The 17,104-nt window shown below is 39.0% G+C and overlaps 1 protein-coding gene across 2 annotated transcripts in view; it reads right to left on the bottom strand.

Annotated features, from left to right (window-relative positions):
- Nucleotides 1-10,637: 10,637 nt before the first annotated feature.
- Nucleotides 10,638-17,104, bottom strand: part of LOC127421608 (neurensin-1-like) — a 46,476-nt gene continuing 40,009 nt past the window's right edge. For both annotated transcript variants that reach the window (XM_051664757.1, XM_051664758.1), the window contains one exon: nt 10,638-12,654. In XM_051664757.1, coding sequence (XP_051520717.1) covers nt 12,241-12,654 — 414 coding nt within the window. In that variant the 3' untranslated portion in view covers nt 10,638-12,240. The remainder of the gene's footprint in view (nt 12,655-17,104) is intronic.

The raw sequence follows: 17,104 nt of genomic DNA, 5'->3' as shown, positions 1-17,104 counted from the left end.
TCTGTCACATGACTTTGTTGTTTCTACTTTCATTTATTAGTCTTTGTCATTCAGTCATCTATCCATTTTCTCTTTCTCCTCTCTGTTCTTCTTGCTCTATTTGTCTCAAGTTTTTCTTCCCTCACCCACCTTTTTCCTTCACTCCTCTCTGATCTGTCACCTCAGCTTAACAGTGCCTACGATGTAAACACATGATGTCATTTGTTTGAGAAACTTACATAAAGGAGTTATTCGTTGTAGCACATGGTGGCGCTATAGGCTCAGTGAAACGACCCAACTCGTGTAAGGGATGACAGGAGAGGCATTACATCATCCCAGTTGTAAAAATAGACTAACAATCGCTTCTTGGGTTCTTGAAAGTGGAGCATTTTGCCACCTGTGTCCAAGCTGTTAATAGATAATGACATCATCTGAAACTGCTCATGGAAAGCAGGATTTGACACTCAGTTGGACTGAATGGATAAAGTTGCTATGCAACCTGACCATCTGAATTAGCCAAAGTGCCCTTGAAATTCTCTTTCACTGTAATTCTTTGTTCTTTGGATGTCTTTAACATGAATGGAAGGAGCGGAGTCACATTTGTTCGATCTGGATTGTGCCTTGATAGAAAGTGTGAGTTATTCAAGCGTGGTTTCTGTAAGGTCATTTGGTTATTCAAAATAAAGGCCAATTCATAATCATCATGGTCACTATAGTTTTCACTGTGGATTGAGATATATCTGTGAATCAGTGTATTTGCTAACAAACCAAAAAAATCTGTCTTCGTTGAGATATCTTGAGATCTTCTAAATGACGCACTGTATGATTAGACCTGTTGTGTGTGATTATTGATCAAGGGCGTTTTCATCAATGGGAATTAATTTAGAAGCAGGTTTGAAGTGTTAGTTTTTCTACTGACTGATTTGACGTGATATTTATCACACTCCGGCACAATCACAGACTGCACAATCAATGTGTGTGTGCATGTGAAATACACACACATTATATATATATATATATATATATATAGATTTAGATTTTCTCTTAGCTGTTAAATATCTAATAGCTAAACAAGCTATACAAGGATTGAATTAATGCAGAAAATGCATCCGATAAAAACACTGGAAATCACAATAGATAAATATTAAGCCATCCATATTAAAATTGCTTTGAAATAATACCACAAAAACATACATTTAAATTATTGGCATAAATAGTCGGTAAGTATTATAGTATTATTATTTTTTGTTTGTTTCTGAATAATTATCCCATTCCTGTTTTGTTTCTTTAATTAAATATTATAAACAGGGATGTCAATTGATTACAATTTTCAGTCAAATTAATTACATAATGCGCAGATCAATCACAATTAATTGACAGCCCTGTTTTTTAATATTTCAAGAAACAAAACCGGAATAAAAATGTATTGAATAAGGCCCCAAATAAAGATAATATGTGTATTTATAAAAATGAAAATAATTATACATAGTATAGGCATATAATAAATGTTATAATTCAGTCTGAACTATCCAGGTAATTCAAATACATTACATCATATACATGTTTTGTGGCAACAGACACGTAAAGCATTTAGACAATACAAAAGGGGCTTCAAAATATTGTTTTTCTTTCTATTTCCATATCATTGAACATAACCCTACTTCTCTCTGTTTTTAATTGTTGGTCTATGTACTCATGCATCAGATGGACGCTTTTGGAGTGTTACTTGCATCACATTTCACTGGGTTTCAGCATCTCTAGTCATGAGCACTGTATTTTTAGAATGCTGTCAATGTCTCAAAATTCCTGAAATCTGTTGTGCTTGGTCCAGCTATCTTTGAGCGCAAAAGCGCGTCTGTGAAATGTTGAGCTGCCTGCTCTCGTTGGTTTGACGTGGCGTTTCCTGTACAGCTGGAGCTGACCGCCCCCTACTGCAGCAGATTCACAAAAACATCAACGTGGTACAACAAGATTGAATTTAGGTACAGGGGCCGTAATTGATTAATTGCATAGTTTTTTTTTTTTTTTATGTGTCAGTTGTTACTTTTCATTTATTTAATCACACTAAATTAAAGTGTATTAATTATAAAATACAACAGGAGATTGTATGACGACATAATCACAAAGGCTCTGAGGTCACTTTGCTCATCTTGAGCTCTGCTGTGTCTGAATCCACCAACCATTTGACAGCCCCATGTAATTCTGTCACTCCGACCCCGAGGCATGTCCATCCTTGTGGCATAAATTAATATGATAATGATATGGAATATGGATGCTGATATTTGGAAACCATACGTTTCATCTCGTCTCTCTGTCCCTCTCCATGTATAATCACTCTCTCCGTGTGTTTGATGAGCAGGGAGAATTTCATTAAACTGCCGATATGGACTTGTCTCATTCACCATGCCACAGGCTCTCTCCAAGGATCTGCCAACATATATATGTGCGTGCCGCTATTCATATATGCAAACATTTCTGTCAAATCTCTGCGAACCTGACAGCAGTGTGAACCCAATAAACCAGAGGCAGATAAGAGCTGGTGTCAGTAGGCAGAACTAATATTATTTGTGCAGTGGAAAGCGTTTATCTGTTACGGGCTGAGAATTGATGGTTTTGTGTCACTTTTGTTTAATAATGATGTGGTAATCTCAATATGCCCACTGGCTCGGGCTCTATTAAAGTTCAAAAGATTATCCAAATTAAAATCTCATTTGAAATATTGCTTTTTCCCAATATTTTGACTGGAGGTTGATTCAATTGGATGCGATATTTCTCACTTAGCAATCCAATTAACATTTTATGTTTGACAAACTGCAGCGATGGCAAATAGGAACCAGGCTGTGAGACTGTGAAATCGTATAATGGGTCTTTCAAAGATACAAAACTTACTGCAATAAAACTTTATTTATTTATTTTTTATTTCACGACAGACAAGGTTTCAATATGCGCCACAATATGATGACTCAAATGTGGCTGTCAAAAAACAAAAGCACAAAAAAAAAAAAAAAAGTTTCACTATCTCAGCGTTGACAGTCGATGTCAGACTCCTTATCAAGAAGACCGATTTTCATTCGCCTTCATTCAGCATTGCATAACACTGAATTAGCTCTAGTGATTGCTTGTGTCGTTAGTGTGTATTTTTATGTCATATCATGGGTGATCACAGCACACTGCTGCCCACAAAAGGCACTGACTCTATTGGCAAATTAAATATTAGATGAATTGATGTATTCACCTGTCAGTTGCTCTGTTATCCCATTGCATATATTGCAGGCAGCCTTATATATATGATATATTCAGTTTTTAATAATTGTTTGGGTTTTACAGCCAGTGACTTCCACCATGAGCTGCCTTTCAAAGAAAGTGACATATTCTCTGAATCCAAGAAAGATGGCTCTCTTACATCTAACAGACAGAACTGACGAATATAATGCCAATCAACAGGACACACCTGCTCATTCTTTATTATTACTATCATATTTCCCCCTATGGCAAACACATATAACATTTATTCCTTAAAACTTACTAGTGTACTGTATATTTTTGTTACTAGTTCTTATTATTTTAGTTAAGTATTTAAATAGTGACTAGTATCTGTTTCAATTTACTAGTACTTAGGGTACTATCGTACCCTCACCTGGTTAAATGCACTTTTGATTTTATTTTCTCTCAAGACCCCAAATAGCAACAAAAACTACCACAGTACTTTCCTTAACACCTGTTTGTCATTATACACTGCAAAATATTCCTGATTCATGAGATCATCATGTTCTATGTCTTAAGTTTGATTTTGAGATAATATTTAAAATGTTGCAAATTTATGTAGCTAATGAGAATCCATGATATTATCAGATTCATATTGAAACAAAATACTTATTTGTCATTTTCAGTTATGTTCAAGGTGATTAAATCAAAAGGCTTTTAATAACTCCCCAATAAGTGAAAGGATAGTTTTGGGGTAAAAAGCCCTCCTGTTGCAGTGGCTAAAGGCCACCATTAAACATTTATTTCTTATTTATTTTTTTGAAAGTGGTACGAATAGATTTCTTATGAAAAATGTTCAAAGTGGGCATACATTGACTGATCCAATCACAATGGAGATTCATTTGTTTATAGAATACTTGAGATGTGAAGAAATGTCAAATATTATTGTAATGAACAAGAAATGATGCACCCTTTTCTAAAAGTGGTTATTTTGAATAAGCATGGTCTTAATTTGCTACTCCAAAAAACAAAAAACATCTAAAAATGGTAAAATGCTCCCTGACCACTAATCAAAACAACCTTCCTTTTATTATTTATTTTGACAATTTATGTTGCTCCATCAATATTCAATAAAAAGACATTTATTTTGTGACCTGAAAAAAAGGCACTTTTTTGTCAAGGTGTGCCTTTAGCCCTGTTGTACCCCTATTCATTAGACACGAGTACTTATTCCAATTGATGTTTGCATCTATTCAGTATCCACTAGTAGACTACATATTCATTAGATACAGTACTAGTTACTATTCCAGTAATGACAAGTAACTATTTTATTGTTACTTGTAACAAATTGCTCAGTTTTGTCATTGAATTCTGTGGTGATCTGTGGTTCGGATATCAACTATGGTCTTGATTGTGGACACCTGAACATTTCATTTCAAAACCATAGGGATTAATTCCACTTCTTGCTGCTATAACATCTTCCACTCTTCTGGGTTAGGGTTATATTGGAATATAGCTGCATGGATCTGCTCCCATTCAGACACAAGAGCATCGGTGAGGTCAGACACTGATGTTGGGTGATGAACCCTGGCTAGCAGTCAGCGTCCAATTCATTAGGATTCAGGTCTAGGCTTTGTGCAGGTCTTTAAGGACCTCGCTTTGTGCACAGGGGCATTGTCATGCTGGAACAGAAAAGGTCTCTCCCCAACTGTTACCACAAAGTTGGATCACACAATTCTTTAGAATGCCACTGTATGCTGTAGCATTAAGATATGTCTTCACTGGAATTAATGGAATAGCCAAACATGTTAATTAAAAGGGGGTGTCTACAAACTTTTGGCCATATAGTGTATGCATTCAAATAGTGACAATTATCTTTTTTTTTTTTTTTTTTTCTACTCTCAAACAAATAACTATTTGGCTGAACATTATTCAGTCATGGACAGTGGTTCAACATGTTTTAAATTAGTTTTCTTAAATTAAAATGACCATATAATTTTAACTTAAAAGTCCAACTAGAGAAAACCCAACTTTATTAAATATGTCAAAATAACTCAAATGGAACCCTTTTAGTGTGATGCTAGCTAGTGACAGGAAGTGTTAGCATGCTAAAAACATGCTGGTGGGAAGTGCTACTGAGTGCAGCTGTCACTATGCTATGGTTAGTAAAGCAACTGCTCAATGGACATAGCAAAATGCAGAATACTCTAAATGTATTGGTCCTTAACCTAGACTCAGGCTCCACCCTTCACCATGATGGTAACCCTCAAAACTACAATATAACAGACATCCTTCCAAATCTCAATATAACAAAACATTAAACACTAACAAGTCTACCCCTTTATATTCATCTAGCACAAAGACACATTATATAACACTTACTTTTAACATTTACTCTCCTTGTCGAGTCCTGTCTGGGAACTAGAAATTCTCTGCCCAGTTTCAGTTAAGCAAACAAAAAATATTCATGTTGTCCCAACACAAATGGATTAAGTAAATCTGACAAGACACTTTTTTTTTTAGTTGAATCTACTCCGTTAATTTAAGTTTCCTAGGTTTAACACACCTAGGTTTCTCTCAGAGAACGCGGCTTAATGTGGCCATGTAAAAACATAAGCGGCATTCTGATGGGTGTATGAAGAGTGTGCTTGCGTGGAACAGACCTGATAGGATGGAGCCCAACATGTCGACAAAGCGGTAAGAATTCAACCTTTATGAAAGTACAGTGGAAAACTCACATACACTATAAACCACATTTATATCCACCAATGTAAAATATCGACTGTCTGTCATGGTCCTGTCACTCTGTCAGTCTGGGTTTTTGTCTGACAGGACCATGGCATCATCGTCCCATGTCTGTCTTGTTTCGTTGTCTGTCTTTTTGTGAGCGCACGGTTTTGGTTGTATTCCCTGCGCTCTTCGGTCTGTCTTGTTTCATGTCTGGATTATGGTGTCTGGGTCCTGACTTCCTGGTTCAGTTTCGGTCTGTGTTGGGATCTGGGCACTCTTGCTCCATGTCTGTCTGTTATTGACGTGGGTGCATCGCGCTTATGTTATCTTGGCAGCATGCAATCGCGTCAATAGTTTATGTCTGTCTCTCGTGAACACGGGTGTGCCTCATGCTCATGTTGTGCTGCGCACCCGAGTCATGAGTTGTCTTCACGTTGTGCTGAGGTTCGGTCACTTCGGCCTGAGATTTCGGGTTCATGTGTGGCCAAACTCTCGCACAGGTGTCCTGTTGCGTGCATTGCATGCCGTTTGCCTCGTGATTTATGGTCAGGTTTCATTTAGGGTGAAAATGCTTGGCATCGCTTTGTTTGGCATCGATGCGCATTCTCTCCTCTTGTTTGTCAGCTGGCATGGGCATATATTGCCTTATTGTCTTGGCAATGTGCGCTCATGCCATTCGGGTGTTTAGTTGTCTTGTGAGAGCACATGGCTTTGTTTTGTTTCTATATCGCCGCGTGTCTCTCTGTCTTGCGTCATACCCCACCTCCTTGTTTTCCCTTTATTAGTCATTCCAGCCCCGTCTTGTTAACCTGTTGATTTCTCTCCCTATTTTAGTCTCCTCATGTTTGCTGTCCAGTGCCCGTTTCGTTTAGTTTCCAGTCTTATGTGTTCAGTCCTCCCTGTCGGTCCTATTTCCCCCACCTGGTTCCTGTTTCAGTCCGGTCGGCCCTGTTTCCCTGGATTACTCTTTTCCCCTTCAGGGTAGTTTATGTTTGTTTTTTCCCCTTGTGGGAGATTTGGTTTGTGTTTCTGCCCTTGTTGGTATTTAAATAAATTCCCTTTTATTTTTCAACTCTGCGTTTGGGTCCCACCACTGCATTCCGTGACACTGTCCCTCACATTCGAGTATATGCACTGGTACATTGGGGGAATCCCGGAGTTTGACATAAGGGGGAAATTCCACTATTGCAGCACAATTCAGCTGCAGGTCATGATAGTAAGTTAAGGAAACAAACACTGCAACAACTCTGGAATATCTGGAAATAAAGCAAAGCAACAGAGAATAAAAGAGCAATGTCTTCCTCATATCCCATGTTTGTTATTTACACAAGCGTTGCGGGAAAATTACATTGATGTGGAGAAATCTGCTTACTGACTGAGCCACTTGAATGCGGGAATAAAGAGTATGCCGCTTATACAGTGCATGTAAATGGGAACACTGTTTTCTCACAATAACCTGCTTTCTTGCAATAAGCCGCTGTGTCCATGTAAACGTATTCAATGTAGTACAGTTCATTAGATTAGTTCTTATTCCAATAGCGACTAGTATCTATTCCAGTTTTACTAGTACTTATTAGCTAGGCTAGTAAAATGTATTAAATTTACTAGTAAGATTTTAATTGAACTATACAGTGTAGCCATTTTGACTAGTCATTACATTTCACAAGTAAAAAAGCAGTAGTAACTAGTGAGATAAGAAATGTTTCTAGTAACAATTGGAATAGACACTAGTGTCTAATAAATAAGCACTAGTTGTAACAGATCCTAGTAATTGGAATTAGTAGTATCTACTGCAAAAGTACTAGTAAAAAAAAGATGTAGTAACTATTTGAATACTTACTGTTTTCTAAACATAAGTACTTACAGAAAATAGATATTAATATGAAATTAAAGAATCTTACATTTTAATCAGTATCAATAGGGAATAAGAAACACTTGTCAGAGTTAATATATATATATATATATATATATATATATATATATATATATATATATATATATATATATATATATATATATATATTTTTTTTTTTTTAATGTCAATAATAATAATAAAAAAAAGTCTTTATTTGTGCTTGCCACTGGTTTGTGCAGTACAACAGTGTACAGTATCTGTTAATGTTGCATGGTATTGCGTCAGATAATCGTTATACTTATTGGATAACAAGTGTCAGAGACCTCAATTATTTCATATTCTTCAAAGGAATGTATTAATATTGCTAGGTTTTGCAGCCGTTTATGGATAAACATCAATAAGCTTTTAATTGCAGCTTGAAACCTCAAATGCATCAGCATCACTCAACAGCGCCACAAGTTCATAAGTTCATTGAATTTCTACCGTGTGCAGTTTCTCAAAGCAGTGATTCATTTTCCACAGCTCAGTCAATGGAGCACGTCAGTTTCGTCTCATTTCCCCACCCCCACCTCACACCGAACAGACTGTTCCGGTGTCACAAACCCTCCATGAGTCCGTCTGTCTCTCCGCTTCATGCAGTCTGAGCCCATATACGCCTGAACACAATGACTTGTTTGAGAAATGCTCAGTGGATGAGGTACCGACACATACAGTGAGGTGTCAGTCAATTACATGTAATAGACTAAGGCACCTGAGACACCACCTGAGCGCCGACTGCACATCAACACTCTGTGGCGTTCATCTGGTGTGCTCGTTCTAAGCAAACATGTGTTAACAAGCTGCCAACACATTACAGGCATCAACCACATGACCTAAAGCTGCAGACAAACAACATTTCTTTCTCTGTCTCTCTCTTTCTTGTTTTCTGGATGTGCATAGATAGACACAGCAGAGTAAATGACTCTTGATGATGGCTCTATGTGTGTGGAGCACTGATTAATTGATTGTTAACAGCCCCCGTACTGTGAGCTATGACTGGAATATGAGCGAAGATGACTCACAGTGTGCCCTAGCAACTCAAAAAGAGAGGGAAAAAAGAGAGAAATCGGTTTAATGGAAGCAGGGGTTGGATGAGTCATACCTGTTTCCTTCATCTATTTACAGTCGCTTAAACACCCTGCTGATATTCAGCGCTTCACAATATGAAAGAGGATGCCTGTTTTTTTTTTTTTTTCATAAGATCACACCTTTCTGAGCCTGGTTTACTCTCATTTACACCATCAATGAATGCAAGCATGCAGGTGTCGATAAACATGATCGTTCTTTAAAATAAATAAATACAATAAAAAATAATAATAATAATAATATATATATATATATATATATATATATATATACACTGGTGGCCAAAAGTTTGGAATAATGTACAGATTTTGCTGTTTCAGAAGGAAATTGGTACTTTAATTCAACAAAGTGCCTTTCAACTGATCACAAAGTATAGTCGGGACATTACTGATATAAAAAAGAGCACTATCACTATTAGAAAAAAATCATTTTTGATCAAATCAAGACAGGCCCCATTTCCAGCAGTCATCACTCCAACGTGTGCAGTTTATCCTTGAGTAATCATGCTAAATTGATCATTTGGTCCTAGAAAATCACTTGCCATTATATCAAACACAGTTGAAAGCTATTTGGTTCATTAAATGAAGCTTAACATTGTCTTTATGTTTGTTTTTGAGTTGTCACAGTATGCAATAGACTGGCATGTCAAAAATGACAAAAAAGAAACAGCTTTCTCTAGAAACTCGACAGTTAATCATTGTTTTGAGGAACGAAGGCTATACAATGCTTGAAATTGGCAAAAAACTGAAGATTTCATACAAAGGTTACACTACAGTCTTCAAAGACAAAGGATAACTGGCTCTAACAAGGACAGAAAGAGATGTGGAAGGCCAGATGTACAACTAAACAAGAGGATAAGTACATCAGAGTCTCTAGTTTGAGAAATAGACGCCTCACATGTCCTCAGCTGACAGCTTCATTGAATTCTACCCACTCAACACCAGTTTCATGTACAACAGTAAAGAGAAGACTCAGGGGTGCAGGCCTTATGGGAAGAATTGCAAAGAAAAAGCCACGTTTGAAACAAAAGAAAAGAAAAGGCTAGAGTAGGCAAAGAAACGAAGACATTGGACAACAGATAATTGGAAAAGAGCACACTTTGCTAGTTTTGATGCTTTTAATGATATAAACCGGTGAGACTCGATACACCCTGATCCATAACTGTTCTAGGAAGACAATATGTCAAAGAATTCAAAATCCTCAGGCTCTGGAGACATTAAAAGACATTTACGTGCTCAAGCTGACACCCCTCCGGAGGCCTCAAGCCAGGGAATCGATTTGGCCGGAGAGGTGAAAGACAAAAGCTCACCCCATTGAGCTTTTGTGGGATCAGCTAGACTGTAAGGTGCGTGAGAAGTGCCTGACAAGACAGCCACATCTATGGCAAGTGCTACAGGAAGCGTGGGGTGAAATGTCACCTGAGTATCTGGACAAACTGACAGCTAGAATGCCAAGGATCTGCAAAGCTGTCATTGCTGCATGTGAAAGATTTTTTGATGAGAACTCTTTGAAGCAGTTTAAGAAGTTCCGAAATATTTTTTTTCAAATTGTAATAGTAATTTTTCACGTTATTAATGTCCTGACTATTCATTGTGATCAGTTGAATGCCACTTTTGTGAATAAAAGTACCAATTTATTTCCATAAGAGCAAAATTTTTACATTATTCCAAACTTTTGGCTGCCAGTGTGTAATATATATATTGGAAAAAACAACACACACACACAAATAGTTTAAGTATGCTGACACATATTTATTGTACTAGTTTTGAGAACTGCTTTTAGATACATTAACTTTATGAGATATTAAGACTTCAGATGATCATAGTGAATACAGTGAATCTTTTTACTGCCCATCTCATATTCTTTATAACTGACCCTAATGAGTACTGTGTGTGTGTGTGTGTGTGTGTACTGTATATTATCTGATACATTATGCATAAAAGTAGGATATCAGATACTAGCAACAGAGACATTTGGTTTGTGCATTACGATTATGATTCTTTACGATTACACAGGACTGTCTGCAATACAATCACATTTTCAACTTGTACCCATAACCTTGGTAGAACATCAGTACTGTCAGAATACAATATCTATTTGACATTAATAAGTCAAGAGCAAAACAACAGATGCCATTGCTTGTGATTTGCAAACAATACAGGCCCAAAACATACTCTAAGCATGTACATGAACGCAAACACTTCTGATGCGCAAGCTACATTACACGTGTTGTGCTTCAAAATCACTAGACCGCAATACATTACGCAACACTTAAGTGTTGCAGCAAGGGGCACTATTGAGGGCATGAGCGTAAATTCTCTTCTATGGTCAATTTTCACATTCAGGTCAACCACTAACATGGCGGAACAACATTTTGAAGTGAATCTCGCCAGGCAAGTTATTTAGCTGAACTGTCAACATGTTTATAGCTAGCCACTGTACCTGAATTGCAACTCATCGAGTTTAACTGATATTTGAAGGCAACTATTTTGCCCCCTTGAGGACTGAGGTTTATTACCACCACAATTACTCAAGATTGCACAATGCACAAGAAAGGCTGAAACATTTGTGAAAACAGACTGTCTTCGATTTTGTACATTGTTGCATTCCAATATATGTCAGATCGCAATTCATTACACAAGTACACGATGCATTCCCTATGTTGTCGCAAGGGGTGCTACTGCTGACATAAGTGTGAACCGTTTGCTTCTATGGTGAGTTTTCTCTTTCAAGTCAAAAACTGTCACAGTGGATAAATAGTTTGAAGAGAATGTTGCTGAGAAAGTAAGTTAAAGGCACACTCAGTAATTTTTATTCAGTAAATATGTCATCATGTACTTACACTGACACCTAGTGGCCTGGACGCTGCATCAATCAAACACAATCGTTTTCAGGTACCAAAACCATTCATTTCTTTAGAAGTAACTTTTTTAATGAGAAAAAAAATACTGTGTGCACCTTTAAAGACAATATACTTATTGCAACTTAAATTAATAATAACATCCAGTTTAATGGCACAGAATTTTAAAGGTAATCCTATTGCCCTTGAGTAAGGAGGTTTGTTACCACCACAGTAATGCAAGAATGCATGCTAAGCATGTTTAACCGGACCGCGCTTTGGTACGTGCACATGTGAAAAGTATGTCTCTAGCCTAAGTATGTTCAACAGGACAGCGTGCTTGCAATGCATTTGTATTTGCATACTAGCATAAAGTATGTTTCTGGCCATAGGCTCTTCACAAAATATATAACAAGTAAGACAATCCCAAATTTCTCATTTAAATAACTGAGGAGCTTTTGGCATCGCTTTGACAGCACTCTTGAACAGGCATTGTCATAAAGCTCTTTTATGAGCCCTGCTGGACTTTATCGTCCCTAGCGAGAGGAGATACTCCTCTGTCACTAGAGGCTGGACTTAGGGGCTTCATTATGGGGTCTGCTGGGCTTCTCAGCGCACTCGGAACCCTGAATCCCCCCTTCCGTTCTCCTCTTGATGACTGATGGCTGGAGTCTTCCTGTTTTGTGGAAGTCATGAAGTCAGACATCACGATTCCACCTGCCAACAGAACCCCACCCAGTGTAAGAAGCCCTGTCCCAGCCAGTACACACATGTGTAGTGACCGATTGTAGCGCATGGCCTGACGGTCCACAAACAGCAACTCCCCCTCACCGAAGGCCTCAATACGAGTGGGAATGGCATAGCCCACTGTCGTGACCACCAGCCCCACTGTCAGGATCACTGCACCAAGAGCAAGAGTGACCTGAGCAAGAGGAGGAGACAGCGGTCAGACACAGCCCTTTAAGAGATAGTTCACCCAAAAATGAAATCCCACACCCCTGACTTTCTTTACCAGATCACAACAGGAGATGTTAGGCAGAATGTTAACAATGCAATGTTCACTTTTATTGCATCCATTTTTTTTTTTTTTTTTTTTTTTTTGTACAATGAAAGTGAATGGTGACTGAGGTTTACATTCTGCCTGACATCTCCTTTAGTGTTCAAGGGAAAAAAGAAAGTCATATGGGTTAGGTAAAAAAAAAAGGTTTGGAGAGTGAATAATGATGACAGAATTTTCGTTATTGGCTGAACTATCATTTGAATCAACATCCTGCAGTAGAAATGTTGCTTTCTAGAGCTGGACCCGGGTTTGATTTACCATTAAGTTCAATTCATATGTCAGATGCACACCAAGAAACTGCTCTCAAATCTGATTAAAAGGAGGGTCTGAGCTTCATAAATGCAATCATAAAATTAACTGCTATTGATTATCTGTATGTTATGGTGATAAATAGCTTCCGGTGGTAGTAACTTTGATGATGAAAAGCATTTTGCAAAAGTGTTTAAAAAGAATATTTCATGTTCAAAAGCATACTTGGCAATAAAGCTGATTCTGATTCTGATTAACTTGTAATCAGAATCAGCTTTATTGCCAAGTATGCTTACACATACAAGGAATTTGTCTTGGTGACAGGAGCTTCCAGTGTACAACAATACAAAAACAATACAAAAACAGCAGCAAGACACAGATAATAATAAAAAATAAAAAATAATTATACACATACATACATACACATACACACACACAGACACACACATACTGTACATACATACACACATATACAAATCTGTTATGTACAGTGCAAATGTTTTTTTTTGGGGGGGGGGGGTTTGGGTTTTTGTTTTTCCCAGAGGAATGAAATGGCAGAAGAGGTTGGATGTGTTGGATAAATATAAAAAAAGACTAAACTGTGTATTACACATAGTTATTGCTCAATGGGGCAATTTAACTGTTCATGAGATGGATAGCCTGAGGGAAAAAACTGTTCCTGTGCCTGACGGTTCTGGTGCTCAGAGCTCTGAAGTGTTGACCAGAAGGCAACAGTTCAAAAGGGTATTGGGCATGGTGAGTGGGGTCCAGAGTGATTTTTTTCCAGCCTTTTTCCTCACTCTGGAAGTGTATAGTTCTTGAAGGGAGGGCAGGGGACAACCAATAATCCTCTCAGCATTCCGAATTGTCCTTTGTAATCTTCTGATGTCTGATTTCGTAGCTGAACCAAACCAGAAAGATATTGAAGTACAGAGGACAGACTCAATGACCGCTGAGTAGAACTGTATCAGCAGCGCCTGTGGCAGGTTGAATTTCCTCAGCTGGCGAAGGAAGTACAACTTCTGCTGTGCCATTTTCACAATGGAGTCAATGTGGGTCTCCCACTTCAGGTCCTGTGAGATGGTAGTGCCCAGGAACCTTAATGACTCCACTGCTGCCACAGTGCTGTTTAGAATGGGGGGGGGGGGTCATTGTTGGGGTGTTCCTCCTAAAGTCCACAATCATCTCCACTGTTTTGAGCGTGTTCAGCTCAAGGTTGTTTTGACTGCACCAGACAGCCAGCTGTTCAACCTCCCTTCTGTATGCAGACTCATCGTCATCTCGGATGAGGCCATGACAGTGGTGTTGTCTGCAAACTTCAGGAGCTTGACAGAGGGATCCTTGGCAATGCAGTCATTGGTGTTAAGGGAGAAGAGTAGTGGGGAGAGCACACATCCATGGGGGGGGGGGCACCAGTGCTGATTGTACAGGTGCTGGAAGTGAGTTTCCCCTGTCTCACAAGCTGCTGCCTGTCCATCAGAAAGCTGGTAATCCACTGACAGATAGACATGGGAACAGAGAGTTGGTGTAATTTATTCTGGAGTATAGCTGGGATGATGGTGTTGAAAGCTGAACTGAAGTCCACAAAAAGGATCCTAGCATATGTCCCTGGTCTGTTCAGATGTTGCAGGATATGATGCAATCCCATGTTGACTGCATCATCCACAGACCTGTTTGCTCAATAAGCAAATTGAAGGGGATCTAGAAAGGGTCCAGTGATGTTCTTCAGGTGGGCCAACACCAGTCTCTCAAATGATTCATGACCACAGACATCAGGGCGACAGGTCTGTAGTCATTAAGTCCTGTGATTTTTGGTTTCTTTGGGACCGGAATAATGATTGAGCATTTGAAGCAGCATGGGACTTCACAATGCTCCAGTGATCTATTGAAGATCTGTGTGAAGATGGGGGCCAGCTGGTTAGCACAGGATCGAAGACACGCTGGTGAGACACCATCTGGGCCTGAAGCTTTCCTCGTCTTTTGTTTCCGAAAGATGCGGCTCACATCATCTTCACAGATCTTAAGTGCAGGTTGAGTAGCAGGAGGGGGGAGGAGGGGGGTTGCAGGAGGTGTTGGTGTTTGTGTGAAGTGAAGGTGAGAGTGGGTGTGGGGTGTGAGATTGGGCCTTTCAAATCTGCAGTAGAACACATTCAGGTCGTCAGCCAGTTGTTGGTCCACCACAGGGTTGGGGGTAGGAGTCCTGTAATTTGTGAGTTGTTTCATGCCACTCCACACTGATGCAGGGTCGTTAGCTGAAAACTTATTTTTCAGCTTCTCAGAGTATCTTCTTTTAGCCACTCTGATTTCCTTGTTCAGTGTGTTCCTGGCCTGATTGTACAAGACTTTATCCCCACCCCTGTAAGCATCCTCTTTGGCCTGATGAAGCTGCCTGAGCTCTGCTGTAAACCACGGTTTGTCGTTGTTGAACTTTAAATAAGTCCTAGTAGGAATGCACATATCCTCAAAAAAACTGATACATGATGTAACAGTATCTGTGAGCTCATCCAGGTCTGTGGCTGCAGCCTCAAAAACACTCCAATCCATGCAATCGAACAGGCTTGTAGTTCCCGCTCTGCTTCATTGGTCCATCTCTTTACAGTCCTTACTACTGGCTTGGTTGATTTTAATTTCTGCCTGTAGGTTGGAAGAAGATGAACCAGACAGCGATCAGAGAGTCCCAAAGCTGCTCTAGGGACAGAGCGATATACATCCTTTATTGTTGTGTAGCAGTGATCCAGTATGTTCCTGTCTCTGGTGGGGCATGTAATGTGCTGTTTGTATTTGGGCAGTTCACGTGTGAGATTTGCTTTGTTAAAATCCCCAAGAATAATAATAACTGAGACTGGGTATTGTTGTTCCATGTCTGTGATTTGATCAGCCAGCTGTTGCAGTGCTGTGTTCAAACACGCGTTTGGCGCGATATACACACTCACCAGAATAAACGAGGAAAACTTCCACGGCGAGTAGAAAGGCTTCCAGTTAATAAAGAGTGCTTCCAAATTAGGACAGCACATCCTCTTTAACGTTGTTACATCTATACAACAACTTTCACTGATGTAAAAGCATGTTCCACCACCTCTCGTTTTCCCCGTTAACTCCACGATGCGATCCGCTCTGAACAGCTGGAAGCCCGGCAGATGTAACGCGCTGTCCGGAATGGCTTCACTTAGCCAGGTTTCTGTGAAGCACAAGGCAGCAGAGGTTGAAAAGTCCTTGTTTGTGCAGGTGAGGAGATGTAGTTCATCCGTTTTGTTTGGAAGAGAGCGGAGATTCGCAAGATGAATGCTCGGCAGCGTTGTTCGAAAGCCCCGCTGATGGAGTTTGACCATCGCACCATCTCATCTTCCTCGCCTGCATCTCCTGAACAACAAAGCCGCGCCTCCAACTAAAATGTCTAGCAAAACGTCTGAATATTCAAAAACTGGGAAAAGATTGTCTGGTATAAGCTGTCGAATGTTCAGCAGTTCGTCTCTGGTAAAACTGACTGGATAAAGATTACTAAACACAGGACAAACAAACAAAAACCAAAAAAAACAATAGGAGTGCTCCACACCGAGGCGGCCATCCGTGGCGCCATCATGATGTAAATAAAGCTGAATTGACAGCATTTTTGACAACGTTGATTACCACAAAAATGTATGTCCAAAAGTCTGGGAGGCATTTACAATGGAAGTGAATGTGGCAAATCTGTAAATGTCGAAATACTCACTGATTCAAGAGAAAAGCCACATGACATAAATAATATGCATGTTAACACTATTTCAGTGTGATAAAATCACTTACTAATGTTTTCTCTAAGTTGTTTCCATTTTTACAACTTGGATGCCATGATGACGTAATGCTGTAAATCCTAAAACCCTAAAACAACCACAAAACAACAATTTAAACAATTTTACAGCTCAAATAATGCACAAGTTTTAACAAATTTGTTAATGTACGTGCTTTTATAAAACTATAAGCTTCACATTTCTGCCTTTAAACCCTCCAAATGTTTGCCCCATTTACTTCCATCATAAATGCCTCACTTTATCCTTGATTTTGCCTTTTAAAAGAAAAGGAGGCA

This window comes from Myxocyprinus asiaticus, chromosome 30 (assembly GCF_019703515.2).
Source record: "Myxocyprinus asiaticus isolate MX2 ecotype Aquarium Trade chromosome 30, UBuf_Myxa_2, whole genome shotgun sequence".
Taxonomy (NCBI): Eukaryota; Metazoa; Chordata; class Actinopteri; order Cypriniformes; family Catostomidae; genus Myxocyprinus; species Myxocyprinus asiaticus.
Note: the sequence above shows the minus strand (reverse complement) of the source record. Positions and strands in the feature narration are given on the sequence as shown.